Raw genomic sequence first — 19,004 nt, 5'->3', positions numbered from 1 at the left:
TTGTATTCATAACCCAGAGAACAAAACACAAATATATTAACATGAGAATATACATTATCTATCCAGGTTTTATCTGTACACTATAAATGTTCAAATACAGATGTTTTCATACGATACTCCAAATTGTGGTTAGTGGCACCTGTGCTAGTCAGCCTGTCCCACTTTCTAGGACTAGACTCGTAAACGTTAACTATGTCTTCCAAAGTCGTTGGGTGGCCCAGACTTTTCTCATGACAGAAATACCCAGTAGTTTAGAACTGCTTCACATAATGAGAAATGCAGTTTCCATGTGAAGCACACTTACCAAATTTATTCGTAAAGTTTCTCTGTACTGTGACAACAGACCCCATTCTTCCAAATAGCAACACACAAAAAGCAGTTTTTTGCTTTGATTTTGCCATCGTATGGCACACTATGGAAGCATATTTCAGATTTAGCTCCTGAAAAAAGCTGTGCTGTTATTGGTTGCTTTTAACTACAGGCCTTTACTTCTACACCATCCTTTTTGAATCACCTTGTATTTAAGCTGGGGATCGTCCGATTATCGGTTTGGCCGATATTATCGGCCGATAATTTAAGATTTTCCTAGTTAACGATGGAAAATATGGATTTTATAAAGACAGGAGGCGAGTATCAAATGCATTATCGTTCTTTATTCAGCCCAATAGCAGAAAGAAATGCAATGAAATGTAATAACCAAGAAAAAAGAGAGGGGAGTGTTGGTCACCTAGTAACCATCTACGCCCCCTCCACATTCCGACCAATCCTCTTCAACCTAAGTCCATATTAACCAAGTCCAGCTCCACCTCCTCCTCTTTCTTTATGCAGACAGTCCACCGCAAGCGATACGGCAGACCAGGAGAAAGGCGTAACAAGTAGAACAGCAACACGAATCCCACGGCGGATCCAATCTTCATCGAACTGTAGAACTCAACCTTGTCTGGTAAGAACTGAAAAACGATCCATCCACAGACCTCCAACAAAGAGGTCCGAAACCCGGAGGAACAGAAAATTCATCCAACGATACTCACTCGGATGCAGCATTCAATACCCTGGAAAAGAAAAAACACCATGACAGGGATGGGAATAGGGAGGGTTGATACTCGCCTCCTGTCTTTATAAAATCCATATTTTCCGTCGTTAACTAGGAAAATCTTAAATTTTATGGCAGACAGGAGGCTCGTATCAAATGCATGTTCAAAGTATCTAACAACAATATCACACAAGAAATATTATAACACTGACATAGAAACATGAGTCTCGGGTCGAAAATAAAACGTACGAAACGTATTTTCCGAAGACCAGTCTGCTGCTTTCATAACGTCAGACAGAGAGACTCCCGCCTGAGCCACCTTGGTAGCCATGGCTCCTCTAGAGGAATGCGCTTTAAAAATGGAGACATCAACCCCGGCAAGGATCATTGTCAGACGGATCCATCGGGATAATGTTGGGGAAGACACCGGACGATGCGGAGTACAGAAAGGTATGAGAAGTTGGGAAACAGAATCTGAACGCAAGTGAGTTGTCCGAAGCTCATAAGTCTTAAGACACCTAACCACACACAACTTAGGATGTTCCGTAAAACTCGGATAGAACACCGTTCTTAAATCGGTCTTCGTCCGGCGAGCAATGGAGAAGAGCACACCCCCGGGTGTAAACTGTCTCCTCGACACCTCCAATGCCCGAACATCCGACACACGTTTGATGGATATCAAACACAACAACATGGTCAGTTTGAATGATAAAAACTTGAGAGATAAATCTTCATTATCCTCCCAAGAAGAAAACAACCGAAAAATCAGGGATACGTCCCAGGTAGAATGATACCTAGGAGCAGGGGGACGTTGAAATCGAATGCCGCGCAAAAGACGACACACCAACGGGTGTTTACCCAAAGGTGCACCGTCTACATGAGCGTGATGAGCAGAAATTGCGGATCTATACACATTAATTGTCCGATATGCCTTACCAGTGTCAAAAGCCTCAGATAAAAAATTTAAGACTCCGGACACAGGGGCATGAATGGGATCCATCTGTTGTTGTGAGCACCAATGAACCCATAATCCCCAGGCAGATCGGTAAGCCGATCTGGTACCTGGAGCCCACGCATCTCGCATGAGGTCCCTAGCTGATCGTGAAATGCCGATACCAAGGTCCGGCATCCCGAGATCAACCATACCACTAACCGCAATTGACCGGACAACACTAATGGATGCGCGTCCCCCATGGGGTCCAGCAGCAGAGACTGAAACAGGGGACAAATTCGTGGATAATCTATGGTCATCCCCAGAATCTGGGGAAACCAAGACTGGGTCGGCCACCAAGGAGTGAGCAGCACCAGAGTGGCTGCCTGAGACTCCGTCTGCCATAACACTCTGGGAATCATGGCAAATGGGGGAAACGCGTACAACGTCCCCGAGGGCCACGTTTGCAGAAACGCATCCGTGGCCAGAGCCTCCGGATCCGGTTTCCAGCTGAAGAACCGTGGCAACCGTCGATTCAGTCTGGACGCAAACAGGTCTAGGTCCAAAGGACCCCATAGTTCCCAAATTGATTGGAAAACCGACGGATGTAAGGTCCAGTCGCTGCTGTCCATCAGATGCCTCGAGTTCCAATCCGCCACGGAGTTGGAGACTCCCGGAAGATATTCCGCCAAAAGGAGAATGTCCCTCTGGAGACAGAATTGCCAAAAATCTTTCGCAATGTCCGCCAATATCTTGGATCTCGTACCCCCAAAGCGGTTGATGTACCGCACGGCCGAAACGTTGTCCATGCGAAGCAGGATACAACAATTTGACCTGTGGAATGCGAAACTTTTGACTGCAAAATAGCCCGCCAGAAGTTCCAAGCAGTTGATATGCAGTAGGGACTCCTCCGGGGACCACTTGCCGCCCGTGGAGGACGAGCCGCAACGGGCTCCCCATCCGCTCAGACTGGCATCTGACTCCACAATCAAATCCGGTTTGGAGGTGAATATCATCCTGCCATTCCAATCCTGGACGTGGCGGAGCCACCAGTACAGGTCGGCGCGGGCCTCCTGAGACAGAGGAACTCTGTCCGCATAAGAAAGACCCTCCGCTAATTTCTCGGTCTTCAGGCGTTGTAATGCCCTGTAATGGAGAGGGGCCGGAAGAATGGCCTGAACGGAGGCCGACAAAAGGCCCACGATGCGGGCTACCGCCCGTAGTGAAACCAAGTCTCTCCTGAGCAGGGACCTTATTTCTTTGCGAAGCAGTGCAAGCTTCTTGTCCGGAAGACTCAAGATGGCCATGGGGGTGTTCACCATGAAGCCTAGAAACTCCACGTCTTGAGTGGGAACGAACACAGACTTTTTGTGATTGATTAAGAACCCCAAATCCGTGAGAAGGGAACAAGTCCAATCCACGTGTAGTGACACCTGTTGAGGGGATTGAGCCATAATCAATATATCGTCGAGATATATGATAAGTCTCACCCCTCGACTCCTGAGAAGCGCCATAACCGGTCTCAGGAGTTTGGTGAAACACCACGGGGCGGATGAGAGGCCGAACGGAAGACAGGTGAATTCCCACTTCCCGTCGTCCCAGAGGAATTGGAGATACTGCTGGGAAGAAGGGTGAATTGGTACCGTGAGGTACGCGTCTTTCAAATCGATCTTTGCCAGCCAATCGTTTGGAAGAAGAGAGTCTCTGAGCAGATGTATGCCCTCCATCTTGAAGTGGCGATACGACACATACTCGTTTAGATCCCTCAGATTTATGACAGGCCTGTGGCCTCCGTCTTTCTTCTTCACCAAGAAGAGATTGCTGAGGAAGCCCGGTTTGTCCATAGACACCCGGACAATGGCCTTTTTGTCTAGCAAGTCCGCGACCTCTTGGTTTATCAGAGTCCTGTCTGCCTCTGAGAAGCAAAGATTCGTCGGCCACCTTGATTGGACCGGTTCTGACATGAAATCTATCATGTAACCCGATACCACTTGCAGCACCCAAGGGTCTGTAGAAATCATGGACCAGTGGTGGAAAAAATATCGTAGTCTGCCCCCCACTGGGGCCGAACAAACACTCTGTACAGTCCAACCCACCTGTGGTCCTGCCTCTGGAGAAACCTCTGGAAGTACCACGTGCCCTCCAGGGCCGTCCTCGGGTTGGGTAAAAGGGGTTGGTTGGCACGGGTGCAGGGGCCGCCTGAGGTTGAGGTCTGTCCTGCACATACTGGACGGTGGGTCTAGCATAGGGTCGAAAATAAGCACCTCTGCCGGAAGGTCGACCCTTGCCCCTTCCGGCTTTGCCGAAAACCTTAGCGGATTTTTTCAACGAGGATTGCGCCTTATCTAGGCTGGAGAACAATCCTACGAATTTATTGATGTTTTTAATCAGAGAGTCTCCAAACAGGAGGCCCTCAGCAGATGGGCCCGGCTCTTCGGTAGCTAAATGTGTCAGCTGCGGGTCCAGCCTCATCAGTATCGAGCGACGCCGCTCAGCGGACATCGCTGAGTTTGCATTGCCCAACAGACACGTGGCCCTCAAGGCCCAGTTCCTGAGGACACCCGCGTCCACCAAGCCGCCTGTTGCCACCGCATGCTCAGCCATGTTGAGAATTTTGGTAAGCGGTCCCAAGACGTCCAACAATTTGTCCTGTACGGACATGAAGGATCTGTCCAGACCCTTCTTCGGGTTTTTACCAGATTTTAGCAAGTATTTAATAAGAATCGGGTCCAGTTCAGGAGTAGCCGCGACCTTGTTGGCCACTGAAGGACGCGGACATTCCGATCGCAACTTGCTGCGGTTACTGCGATCTAAAGGTTTCCGTAGCCACGCCTCCACATATTTAGCCACCTGCGGCAGCGGGGACCATTCCCCAGACCTGGGATGTTTAATGTCGTCCGGGTCAAAAAATGGCACCCCCAGGGAGTCCAATATGGCGTGTGGATTGCCCGTAGCAGTAGCAGACCCGGTGGGGTCGCACTCCTCCATATCACCTACCTCCTCTTCATCGCCTTCGATAGAAGAGGGTAAAGACACCTCATAATCTGCCTCAGACTCCGCCTCCGATTCTTCAATGTATGAATCGGGTTTAGACCGCTTAGCAGAGCGTGTCGCCCGTACATCATAGTCGTCCTCCCGGGTGGAGGGTCTTAAACCCGATTTCGGGTTGGCGCCCGAATGAGAAGGGCCGCCTGAAATATTTTGTCCATCTCCCACCGTCAGCAATGGTGTGGGAGAGGTCATGGCGTCCGAGCAGTGGTGGCGTTTCCTCTCAGACTTACCGGACTTCTGAGGTTCAGAAACCGGATTAGGTATGGTCGCCGCGGACGGCGGACCTGCAGAAACCACTGCAATGTCATTGCGGGATTGAGATACCGCCAATGAGATGGATTTGGAAATGTTGTCATTCATGACCGCCATGGCGGACGTGAGAGCGGATGCAATGGAATTGTTCACTAGCTGGTGAATTTCAGCAGCGGACATAGAATCAGTATGAACAGTATGAGCAGGAATGGGGCCATCCCCCAGGGTCATATCCAATTTATTATCCATCATGGAGCACACAATAGTGTTCAGGTCTGTAAAGAGAAAAGGTGGGGTAGGCCACAGTAAGTACTTGTATATAAGGCAAGGGTATATATGTATATAGTATAACCGTATGTACAGGAAGGAAAAACAGGCGCAGTCCGCTCCGTAACCTGAGGGTTACTGACACAGCTGTCACAGACAGCTGTACGTCAGCAACACGGCAGGATCGCGGCACTGTCAGCGCATCTATCAGAGCGCTTCCAGTAGCCGTAGTATGCCACGGAGCCCTGCGCGACTCCCGGCCGTACCCAGTGTTCTAACACACTGTGGGAGGCCGAGCCGCGTATTCTCGCGAGACCCTGCGCGCTCACGTGACGCGCTGACGTAGCGTGTACGAGAAGCGCGCAGGGAGCGAGATGAGAGGGCGGAGACGAAGGGAGGAGAAGAAAGCCGACGTCACCGCAATGGCGACGGCCCGAAAACAACAGGTAATGAGTGCGAATAGCGAAAGAAAGACACGGAACACCGGCAGGGGCCAGAAAGGGGACAAAACAGGAGAAAAACAGTGTATGAACGCCAGGGAGGGCGGATACGTCTAGAGATAAAGTACAGGGGAAAAAAAAAAAAAAAAAAAAAAAAAAAAAACCACAAAAATAGGGGAAAAAAGATGTAGAAAGGCCCGGTGTATGAAGTATCTACACCGGGTTAAATAGCACAAAAAGGAAAATCATATGATAGAACATAAAACAGTGAGATCTGGCACAAACAACCAGACACTGGATTAAATACTTATCTGATGTTAACACTGCTATTGAGCAGAAAGAAAGAGGAGGAGGTGGAGCTGGACTTGTTTAATATGGACTTAGGTTGAAGAGGATTGGTCGGAATGTGGAGGGGGCGTAGATGGTTACTAGGTGACCAACACTCCCCTCTCTTTTTTCTTGGTTATTACATTTCATTGCATTTCTTTCTGCTATTGGGCTGAATAAAGAAGGATAATGCATTTGATACGAGCCTCCTGTCTGCCATAAAATCACGATTACCTTGCCGATAATGCCCCGCACCGCCCCCACCGCGCCGCAAAAGCCACTGCAGTTCATTGATTTAAAGCGCCCGCTTTAAATCAATGATCTGCAGCGGTGTCACGGGGGATAAATAGCCGATAACTTATACCGGAATATCGGTATAAGTTATCGGCTATCGGCCCTAACCTCCACAGAGTATCGGTATTGGCCCTAAAAAACCGATATCGGTCGATCCCTAATTTAAGCTGTTCTAACACACCATAAAAATAACATCAAGAATATAATTCACATCAATTATTCTTTAAAGGTTGCTCCTATAGTGCCTTTTCAGGAGTCTAAACTCAAAAAGTGTTCATGCTTAACAGATTTTGTCTTAATTGTTAGTGTTTTATTGTTCTTTTTTGCTATTTTATTCCTTGACAAAAACAAAAATTTGACTTGTCACATTGACCACTGAGCCTTTACTATACAATGCCTGCCATATATCCTTTTTTTCAGCCATCATCTCTTTATTATTACCAGGTCTTTATTTGCCATTAAGCACCCATTGCCCTTTGTCTAGGGCAGCAATGTTGAGCACTTCAAAAAGTAAAAAATATGCGAAATACTGCAGAACTGCTGCAAAAATCGCCTGCAGATTTGCAGCCGCCCATTACATTGTGGATTTGTCATTTCACCACATAGTCTATAGGCATCAGTTCACAGGATGGTTCTCCCCATAGCGATTTCAATTAAAAAATATATATATATTTTTTTTTTCAAAAAATAAAAAATAGAATAGAATAGAAAGAAAATAATATTAATATATAGTTTAAATGAGTGCATCCCCTGGAATGTGAAGTATTAGTGATATATTCCCCTTTAGAAGGAACACATATTTTCCTTGTTCTTCATTGTGGCTTCCTGCAGAGTAAAGTACTTTTTTATGATCAGTATGACATTCCAAGAAAAGTAACATTTATGTCTTAGAAAAATGATTGCCAACTTCCAAGCTTATAGAGCCATTCGTTCATTGCAATATGCAGCAATATGTTGTATTTAAAGTGAATTTCCAGCCTTGAACACTGGCTTTAAAAAAAAATCTAAATAGGTTGAAAGTTATGCGATGTTTAATGTCTTATCTTTTCTTCATATGTGTTGGATATTTGTTTTTATACATAGACTTAAAGGGGTATTCTGGTACTGAACAGGTGATAAGTGTCTGATCTCAGAGGGTCTGACCGATGGGTCCTCTGCGATCTCCTGCCTGGCACCCCAGCTCTTCCCATGAGCACTGTATCTCCGGCTCACCCATAGAGGTACATGGAGGGGGCATGTCAGCCACCGCTCTGTGTTGTGGTCAACAGCTCCGCAATGCATACACCAACGCATGGGGAGAACCAGGGTGCCAGGCAGAAGACCACGGGGGATTCCAGAAGTCAGACTGGCTGAGATCAGACACTTATCCCCTATGCTGTATAGGGTTATACGTTGTTCAATACCAGAGTACCCCTTTAAGCTATATAAGTCTGTTTAAACCTCACTGCGTCCAGCACTACCTTACAAGATCTGCCTGCTGGCTTTGTTTACATGCCCTTAGCAATGGCAGGCCTCAATACACAGTTATACCAATCAGTGGCCCCAGTGGTACAGTATATGGCACAAGACCACTTAATTTGTGTCTGACACTGATAGTTGTGAAAGAGATCATCTACATTGGCATCCTGAATCCTGATCTATAACAATAGACTCTCACAAGCATCAAACACTGAAACATTTTAGGTGGGTAATCTCAAAGTGAATCAAAAGGAAACTAGGGGGCGCCATAACGCTGGAGTCATTCTTATTTTCTTATATTGTGTGTGATCTAGCTTAAACTTTAATTGTGGGAAACCAGTTTAAAAATCAGCAGTGTCTGGTTCCTGATCAAAATCGCCTTACTAATCCTGCACTATTCCTATTCTAATGTTTCCTGCATCAACGTACATGTGACATCAGAGATTTATACATACATTGTGCATATAAATAGCATATACCGTCTAAGTGTGAATATATTTTTTTGTTCTTGAGGTCTAAAATGAAAATATGTAGAGACAATTGCTGTCTGGAAATTAGAGACTGGTGGGGAACCAGATAAGTATTGAAATGGGTTCAGTTAAACGAACATACTAGATTTATCGGGACATAACGCTGATCCAGGGATGTATTCTGATATTTGGAGTGAAGAAGGAATTTTCTCCCAGTAGGGCTTTTTGCCTTTTTCTGGATTAACACAGTAGGGACATAATAGGCATATCAATTGAACTTGATGGACTCTTGTGTCTTCTCAACTTTATAATCTATGTAGCTATCACTGTTAATTTCCGAATGACAGAGCTTTTTAAAAAAGATTTGGTCGCTGTACAAGCACCTTACATACTGAATTTCAAGAAAGCAACACAGAAACATATATTGTATACATACATTGCACATATAAAAAGCATATACCGTGTAAGTGTGAATATTTTTTCTTGATCTTGAGAGAAAAAATGAAAATATGTAGAGAAAATGTGTCCTGGAGTCATAATTGTCATCTCAGTTTGGCATCATAGCCGTCTTACTTAGGAATCGAAGGATGTAGTTGTTGCCGTTCTTGGACAGCGAGAGTCGTATCCTGACAGCCTGGTCAGGCGCCTGTTGTTGATGTGTAAGGAAATGACAAGTGACTGACAGCGTAAGACACATGAAAGGAGGAAGACGAGACAGGCTTCTTTTCCCTGTAGTTATAATCGCTTCTTTCTAACACTGAGATAGACCTAACCTATATTTCTATATATTTTTATACATGTTATATCAAACGTTAATATAAATGACTGTTTTTTAATTACTTACAGCTGTTTAAATGCTTTCACTCGATATTACTATTAATCACTAAATTATATCTTGCCATATCGAGTTATGCTATTTCTTTTATTAGAAATAAGTGCTAATCTGTTGACCCTTCACATCTACACAGTGGAACAGCATTAGAAAAGCATAGCATCTATCATCACATGTTCTCTTTGATACTTTTTATTTTTGAAGTTTTCTGCCTCTTAGTCATAGCTTGTTATACAGGTCACTATATGGTTCCTTTACACAGGTTTTTGAGTTTAGTCTCTGTAATATACTACAAATACTTGTTACTGCTTTGTATTATGTGGAATTAGTTGGAATGTATACCATATGCTTCATTGACTGGGTATTGTTGGGTTCCAAAATCTATTTCTATGCACTTTCTATACACCACAATTTATCGCTATGGAAAGGGACAATACCATGAAACTGAATCACGTTATTGACATCACATTTTTCTTCAAGTAAGTATTTTACTCCTATGAGCGCTGTTCATGCTTATTTCAGGTTGTGATCAGATTCATGTAACTAATGATGTAGACCAACAGAACTAAGGATACACCTTGTGAGTATACAGGTGCCCTGCTGCCTCTTGACAATGCCCCAGCACTGTGGCGAAACATGTTGAGGGGTTGCCAAGTAGTATGTTTTTAAGTTGTGTATGACTGAATGTGTACTGCAGGCACATACAATCAGCAAATACTACTGGCACGATAAGGTCAGGTCCCCATGTAATCTGTTAAATCCCTTCAATGTCTCTATAGGGCTTTAGCAGATAGGTGTAAATATAGTTTAATAAAGTTTATGGATATTTTTTGTGTGTGGGAAAATAAGGGTTCTTTTGGATCACCAGAAATGGTGGTCTATTGATATACAGTCTGGCTTTGTTGGCTCAACTTGAACACCAATAAGTGTTTGTCCATATCCCAACCCAGTGTTCATTTTGACAGCAAATTTTGATTCCGTTTTAGTCACAAGATTTTAGTTTATCTACAGTAGACTTGAATAACATCTAAAAGGCTTAGTTAAAGTGTAATGCAAATTCTAGAAAAATGCTGAAATAAAGCAAACTGATTCTATACTCCTGAAGTAAAAAGCTAATAACCTGTTATTATTTAGGGTATTAAGTAGAGATGAGTGATTTTTTGAAAAATAGTGAATCTGTATTAAAAACGGCTATTTATGGTCTACAGAGAGCCTCAATAGGGGTATAGAACACTTTGCCTTGCCGTAACACGCATATGGAGTGTGCTGTGTTAGTGAAATAATACTGTTATTCAGTATGAGATGCAGATTAGAGGCGTCGCTATTAGAAACAATGTTGCAGAGCAGCACAATGACAGAGCCTGGAGGTGGCATCAGTATGAGGAGACCATATAGTGGCTGAATGACACAGCCATAGGCGTGCGCACGGGGTGTGCCGGGTGTGCCCAGGCACACCCTAATCCAGTGGCGGTGCGGCCCGCACCGGGTGACACCAAAACCCTCTGCAGCACCCCCCCATCTGTGCCCGACCGTCCTTCACCAGCCCAGACCCCCGCCCCCCCCCCCCCGCTGTGCAGTGCGCCTGTCCGTCAGGCGCACCGCACAGCGCTGCCTCCTACTCCTGTTTGTGCCCCGCTCCGCTCTGGCTCACCTTCTGTTGGTCCGGTCATGTGACGGCGCGTTACTGCCGTCACATGACCATCAGGACGTCACGCTGTATTCAAGGACACCGGCCCCAGAGCGTGACGTGACGGTACGCGGCTCGCAGGATTACCGCGCTGAGTGAGTGAATGTTATTTCAATCTGCCTACTGGGTCTGGGGGGAGGGGGTTAATCTGGGGCACCGTACTATCTTCCTACAGGGGGGGGGATAGTGTTAATCTGGGGGGTACTGCATTCCTACAGGGGGAGAGAGGGGGTTAAACTGGGGGGTACTACCATCCTACTGGGGGGGCAGGGGGGTACTACCTTCTAACAGGGTGGGGGGATAGGGTTAATCTGGGGGGGTACTGCATTCCTACAGGGGGGGAGAGGGGGTTAAACTGGGGGGTACTACCATCCTACTGGGGGGGGGGAGGGGGTCATCAGGGGGGTACTACCTTCTAACAGGGTGGGGGGATAGGGTTAATCTGGGGGGTACTGCATTCCTACAGGGGGGGGGGAGGGGGTTAAACTGGGGGGGGTACTACCATCCTACTGGGGGGGGGGGGTTAATCTGGGGGTACTACCTGCCTGCTGGAGGGGGTTAATCTGGGGGTTACTACCTGCCTGCTGAGGGGAGAGGGTTAATCTGGGGGTACTACTTGCCTGCTGGGGGGAGGGGGTTAATCTTCGGTACTACCGGTCTACCGGGGGGGGGGAGGGGGTTAATCTGGGGCCCCGAGTAGGCAGGTAGTACCCCCAGATTAACCCCCTCCCCCCCCAGTAGGATGGTAGTACCCCCAGATTAACCCGCCCCCCAGTAAGAAGGTAGTACCCTCAAATTAACCCCCTCTTCCTGCCAGTAGGAAGGTAGCACCTCCAGATGCTGGTGGCCTCCATGTCTATTTTGCTTTTGTAGGGAACTGTACTGCACCTAATGTGGCGAATTATACCGCACCTAATGTGGGGGAACATACTGCACCTAATGTGGGAACTATACTGCACCTAATGTGGGGAACTATACTGCCAACCTAATGTGGGGGAACTATACTGCACCTAATGTGGTGAACTATACTGCCAGCCTAATGTGGGGGAACTGTACTGCCAACCTAATGTGGGGGAACTATACTGCACCTAATGTGGGGGAACTGTACTGCCAGCCTAATGTGGGGGAACTGTACTGCCAACCTAATGTGGGGGAACTATACTGCACCTAATGTGGGGGAACTGTACTGCCAGCCTAATGTGGGGGAACTGTACTGCACCTAATGTGGGGGAACTGTACTGCACCTAATGTGGGGGAACTGTACTGCACCTAATGTGGAGGAACTGTACTGCACCTAATGTGGGGTGAACTATACTGCACCTAATGTGGGGGGAACTATACTGCACCTAATGTGGGGAACTATACTGCCAACCTAATGTGGGGGAACTATACTGCACCTAATGTGGGTAACTATACTGCCAGCCTAATGTGGGGGAACTGTACTGCCAACCTAATGTGGGGGAACTATACTGCACCTAATGTGGGGGAACTGTACTGCCAGCCTAATGTGGGGGAACTGTACTGCACCTAATGTGGGGGAATTGTACTGCACCTAATGTGGGGGAACTGTACTGCACCTAATGTGGGGGAACTGTACTGCACCTAATGTGGGGGAACTGTACTGCACCTAATGAGGGGTGAACTATACTGCACCTAATGTGGGGGGAACTATACTGCACCTAATGTGGGGAACTATACTGCCAACCTAATGTGGGGAAACTGTACTGCACCTAATGTGGGGGAAGTATACTGCACCTAATGTGGGGAACTATACTGCACCTAATGTGGTGGAACTATACTGCACCTAATGTAGGGGAACTGTACTGCACATAATGTGGTGAACTATGCTACACCTAATGTGGGGGAACTGTACTGCACTTAATGTAGGGGAACTGTACTGGTGCAGTACAGTTCCCCCACATTAGGTGCAGTACAGTTCCCCCACATTAGGTGCAGTACAGTTCCCCCACATTAGGTGCAGTACAGTTCCCCCTCATTAGATGCAGTACAGTTCCCCTTCATTAGGTGCAGTACAGTTCCCCCACATTAGGTGGCACCTAATGTGGGGGAACTGTACTGCCAACCTAATGTGGGGGAACTGTACTGCACCTAATGTGGGGGAACTGTACTGCCAACCTAATGTGGGGGAACTGTATTGCAAACCTAATGTGGGGGAACTGTACTGCCAACCTAATGTGCGGGGACTTATACTGCGAACCTAATGTGGTGGGACTTATACTGCACCTAATGTGGGGGAACTATACTGCACCTAATGTGGCGGGACTTATACTGCACCTAATGTGGGGGAACTATACTGCACCTAATGTGGGGGAACTATACTAACTGTGTGCATATATATATATATATATGCACGCGCACAGCGTGAGTTTGTGCTTTAGGGTGCACACCCTAATGCAATAGGCTGCGCACGCCTATGGACACAGCGTGGAGGTGTTCGCAGCATGAGGAGATAATATAGTAGCTGAATGACACAGCGTGGAGGTGGCAGCATGAGGAGACCACATAGTGGCTGAATGGCACAGTGTGGAGGTGTTGGCAGCATGAGGAGACCATATAGTGGCTGAATGGCACAGTGTGGAGGTGTTGGCAGCATGAGGACACCATATAGTGGCTGAATGACACAGCGTGGAAGTGCTGGCAGCATGAGGAGACCATATAGTGGCTGAATGACACAGCATGATGGTGTTGGCAGCATGAGGAGACCATATAGTGGCTGAATGGCACAGTGTGGAGGTGTTGGCAGCATGAGGACACCATATAGTAGCTGAATGACACAGCATGGAGGTGTTGGCAGCATGAGGAGACCATATAGTGGCTGAATGACACAGCATGATGGTGTTGGCAGCATGAGGAGACCATATAGTGGCTGAATGACACAGCATGGAGGTGGCAGCATGAGGAGACCATATAGTGGCTGAATGACACAGTGTGGAGGTGTTGGCAGCATGAGGAGACCATATAGTGGCTGAATGACACAGCATGATGGTGTTGGCAGCATGAGGAGATAATATAGTGGCTGAATGACACAGCATGGAGGTGGCAGCATGAGGAGACCATATAGTGGCTGAATGACACAGTGTGGAGGTGTTGGCAGCATGAGGAGACCATATAGTGGCTGAATGACACAGCGTGGAGGTGTTGGCAGCATGAGGAGACCATATAGTGGCTGAATGACACAGCGTGGAGGTGTTGGCAGCATGAGGAGACCATATAGTGGCTGAATGACACAGCGTGGAGGTGGTGGCATGAGGACACCATATAGTGGCTGAATGACACAGCGTGGAGGTGGCGGAATGCAGTGTAAGTCACTGTGGGCCGCATTGTCAAAACTTTGCTAAGAAGCAGTAGATCAATGTATAATGTGTTAATGTACGGCCATGTCTTTCTTTCTAAATTTGTGTTACATCTTTTATCTTCTGCTTTGCAAACACAGCACATGCTGAATTAATTCTTACGGGAATCTGAAAGATGCAATAAAGAGTAATTACTATTTTTTTCTGCCAATTTACCAGTATTTGCAGTTTGCCGTAGGTTAGGGGGGTGTTTATTTTAAATGGGGGGGGGGGGGGGTTACCAGTACAAATATTGTGTGCCACTTTTTGTTTGTATCTTTAAAATGTCCCTTATGGCAGTTTTCACAGATTGCCAAATATGGTTTACATTATGTTTCACTAAATATGGTGGTTCTTAGTGAGTCTATTGATGTATACACCATCTCTAGAGATTATCTCTACCCCTCCCCCACGATAATGAGTGATGAGTGAAAAAATACAAGTATGTTTTTACAGTAGTGGAAACATATTTCTCCCTTGACTACAAGCTGGACACGTGCCATATTAAATTTACAAGGTTATTGAATGTGATGTGTCCGTGTTGTTAGCTCTGGGATTGGATTTTATAAAGAACATTTTCATTTGGCAGATTTTAGAACAATAGAGATGATCAGAAAATGTACTTAACACGGACTTAAATGTCAGTTCTGATTTTTTTTTCCGTTTATCTAAAATGATTCCTAAATTATCCATTGTAACATATTTTGTGCAACCCAGGGTCAGAAGTGGGTTCAAAAGGAGTAGGAAATATTAAGGAAGGAACTATACTTTTCTGTATTGCTGGATCCATTTCTGGGTTTGACTCTACACAGATTTTTGTGGTAATTTTTCATTCAGTCTTTTGAGCCAAAGCAACGAGTGGAGTCAAAAGGAATGACAAAGATAAAAAAAGGTTTGGCTTAAATGGCAGCTTTCCAAAACACGTTCATGGGTGACACCATGGTAAACACTGCTTCTAAAACTACAAATGTATTTACAGCCTTAAAAAAGCCTTAAAAGGATAGGGGACAAATGTCTGTTTGTGGGGGGTTCCACCACTGGGACCCCCTCAACCTCTTGCCTGGCACCCTGGCTCTCCATATGCACAGAGCGGCTATTGCTTTGTACACTTAACTGTGTCTACCACATCTCTATGGAAGAGCTGGAGATAAAGGTTATCAACATAGGTCCTGTACAAAGCATGCATGGGAAGAGCCGGGGTGCCAGACAGGAGATCACTGGGGTCCCAATAGTTGTGCTCCCCATTATCAGATTGTATTATCAGAAATACAACTTCCTGTGGAGCATACAGCAGCTGATAAGTACTGGAAGGATTAACCCCTTAAGGACACATGACGTACTGGAACGTCATGTGTCCACTCCCGATCTATAACGCGGGGCCACGGCGTGGCCCCGCGTCATAGCGGTTCGGGCCCGGCCTCTAACAACGGCCGGGACCCGTGGCTAATAGCGCGCGGCATTGATCGCTGTGCCGCGCGCTATTAACCCTTTAGACGCGGCGTTCAAAGTTGAACGCCGCGTCTAAAGTGAAACCGAAAGCATGCCGGCTAGCTCAGTGGGCTGTTCGGGATAGCCGCGGTGAAATCGCGGCATCCCGAACAGCTGACAGGACAGCGGGAGGGCCCCTACCTGCCTCCTCGCTGTCCGATCGCCGAATGACTGCTCAGTGCCTGAGATCCAGGCATGAGCAGTCATGCGGCAGAATCATCGATCACTGGTTTCTTATGAGAAACCAGTGATCAATGTAAAAGATCAGTGTGTGCAGTGTTATAGGTCCCTATGGGACCTATAACACTGCAAAAAAAAAGTGCAAAAAAAAAGTGAATAAACATCATTTAACCCCTTCCCTATTAAAAGTTTGAATCACCCCCCTTTTCCCATAAAAGAAAAAACACAGTGTAAATAAAAATAAAAATAAACATAAATGGTATCACCACGTGCGGAAATGTCCGAATTATAAAAATATATCGTTAATTAAACCGCACGGTCAATGGCGTGCGCAAAAAAATTCCAAAGTCCAAAATAGTGCATTTTTGGTCACTTTTTATATCATGAAAAAATTAATAAAAAGCGATCAATAAGTCCTATCAATGCAAAAATGATACCGTTAAAAACTTCAGATCACGGTGCAAAAAATGAGCCCTCATACCGCCCCATACACGGAAAAATAAAAAAGTTATAGGGGTCAGAAGATGACAATTTTAAACGTATAAATTTTTCTGCATGAAGTTATGATTTTTTCCAGAAGTGCGACAAATTCAAACCTGTATAAGTAGGGTATCATTTTAATCATATGGACCTACAGAATAAATATCAGGTGTCATTTTTACCGAAAAATGTACTACGTAGAAACGGAAGCCCCCAAAAGTTACAAAATGGCATTTTTTTTTTCAATTTTGTCTCACAATGATTTTTTTTCCCGTTTCACCGTAGATTTTTGGGCACAATGACTGACGTCATTACAAAGTAGAATTGGTGGTGCAAAAAATAAGCCATCATATGGATTTTTAGGTGCAAAATTGAAAGAGTTATGATTTTTTAAAGGCAAGGAGCAAAAAACGAAAATGCAAAAACGGAAAAACCCCCGGTCCTTAAGGGGTTAAGATTTTTAAATAGTAGTAATGTACAAATCTGTTTATCTTTCATGCACCAGTTGATTAAAAAAAAATTAGTTTTCCACCGCACTACCCCTTTAAAGATGGGTAACTATATTAATGGGATGCTGCTATGAGAGGCTGGAAAAACTGGGGTTGTTCAGCTTAGAAAAAAAATCCAATATAGAAAATGGGTCTTTACTGTTTTGGCAGTCCAACTTTGGAATGTCCTACCACAAATTGTAACTATAGGGGATGCTGAGGTAGCTTAAAGGGGTATTCCGCCCCTAGACATCTTATCCCCTATCCAAAGGATAGGGGATAAGATGTCAGATCGCCGCGGTCCCACTGCTGGGGACCCCCGGGATCCCCGCTGCGGCACCGCGCTATCATTACAGCACAGAGCGAGTTCGCTCTGCACGTAATGATGGGCAGTACAGGGGCCGGAGCATCGTTACGTCATGGCTCCGCCCCTCGTGACGTCACGTCCGCCCCTTTCAATACAAGTCTATGGGAGGGGGTGTGGCGGTCGTCACGCCCCCTCCCATAGACTTGCATTAAGGGGACGGGCCGTGATGTCACGAGGGGCGGCGCCATGACGTCATGCTGCTCCGTCCCCCGTATCGCCCGTCATTACGCACAGAGCGAACTCGGGGCCGTGACGTAACAATGCTCCGGCCCCTGTACTGCCCATCATTACATGCAGAGTGAACTCGCTCTGTGCTGTAATGATAGCGGGGTGCCGCAGCGGGGATCCCAGGGGTCCCCAGCAGCGGGACCGCGGCGATCTGACATCTTATCCCCTATCCTTGTGATAGGGGATAAAATGTCTAGGGGCGGAATACCCCTTTAAAAAAGGAGGCCCTTTTGCAGATTTTGCATTGAAGCCAAGAGCTTCCGGTTATTTCTGTGCACCTGTTAACTAAAGAGTTAAAACATGACTTTGTATCTCCACAGATTAGTCTCCTGTTTGCTGACTTTTGTATCTTTTCCTTAAAATTGATATCTGAATTTTTGATGCAAGTGGAAGCATTAGGCAGAATTCACCGTCTACCCAGAGCCAAAATTGTCATAATTAATCCGGAATTTTCCACACGAAAATTCAACTCATTTTAATGACTGCAAAGTAGCTGAAGGAAAAAACCTTAAAGCCGTATTTCATTTCAAGCAGTATTTTATAGGTGGCAGGTACAATGCACTGCTCAGCACATTTTCTTTTCTTTTATTGTTTTTTCATGTTCTGTAGGGAGGTGTAAGATGCCATTCATGTACCAAGTGTAAATGAGCATTATCAATGAGTTATGATTACAATCTGAACTTTAGTCTTACTTTTCATATATGCAATGCTTACTTTGTGTCAGCAGATCAATATAATAAACATAATAAATTATTATTGGGATAATAACACTAAATAAAAGGTATTAGTTAAAAAAGACAGACGTTTAGCAAGTTTAGTCTCAATTCTATAGTGTTGGTTCAGAGCAGGGTGTAGCAACTACAGTGGTCCCTCAAGTTACAATATTAATTGGTTCCAGGACGACCATTGTATGTTGAGTCCATTGTATGTTGAGACCATAACTCTATGGAAACCTGGTAATTGGTTCGAAAGGCACCAAAATGTCATCCAAAAATAGGAAAAAGTGAGGATTAAAGAAAAATAATTAGATAAAGCAAATCCTTACATATAAAAGTAAGAAAGATCTGCTGAGAGCTGTAAATCACTGTCTATGTCAGCGTTTCCACACCAGGGTGCCTCCAGCTGTTGCAAAACTACAACTCCCAGCATGCCCGGACAGCCAAAGGCTGTCCGGGCATGCTGGGAGTTGTAGTTTTGCAACAGCTGGGGGTACCCTGCTTGGGAAAACACTAGTCTATGTAGAGGACAGGAGCTTCTTCAGGGTCCTGTACAGTACACAAAGTGTCCCAAAACAGTAACATTGAGCCGCCCTCACCTGGTGTCCAAAGGAGCAGCTAACCCTGGCACAGGTAAAGAGTACAGAACATGTAATACCTCC

At 45.8% G+C, this 19,004-nt stretch overlaps 2 protein-coding genes across 5 annotated transcripts in view; one reads left to right on the top strand and one right to left on the bottom strand.

Moving 5' to 3' along the window:
• The window catches only part of LDB2 (LIM domain binding 2), a 403,146-nt gene that overhangs the window by 170,551 nt on the left and 213,591 nt on the right, over window positions 1-19,004 (top strand). The gene's annotated exons all lie outside the window — the stretch shown is intronic.
• LOC130355238 (uncharacterized) lies at window positions 745-6,029 on the bottom strand. The gene is made up of 2 exons (XM_056555193.1): window positions 4,061-6,029; window positions 745-1,052 (listed from the first exon to the last, which is right to left on the bottom strand). The coding sequence occupies exons 1-2, from the start codon at window positions 5,517-5,519 to the stop codon at window positions 1,045-1,047; spliced, it is 1,467 nt and encodes a 488-aa protein (XP_056411168.1). The 5' UTR covers window positions 5,520-6,029; the 3' UTR covers window positions 745-1,044.

This window comes from Hyla sarda, chromosome 1 (genome assembly GCF_029499605.1).
Source record: "Hyla sarda isolate aHylSar1 chromosome 1, aHylSar1.hap1, whole genome shotgun sequence".
NCBI classification, from domain to species: Eukaryota; Metazoa; Chordata; class Amphibia; order Anura; family Hylidae; genus Hyla; species Hyla sarda.
Note: the sequence above shows the minus strand (reverse complement) of the source record. Positions and strands in the feature narration are given on the sequence as shown.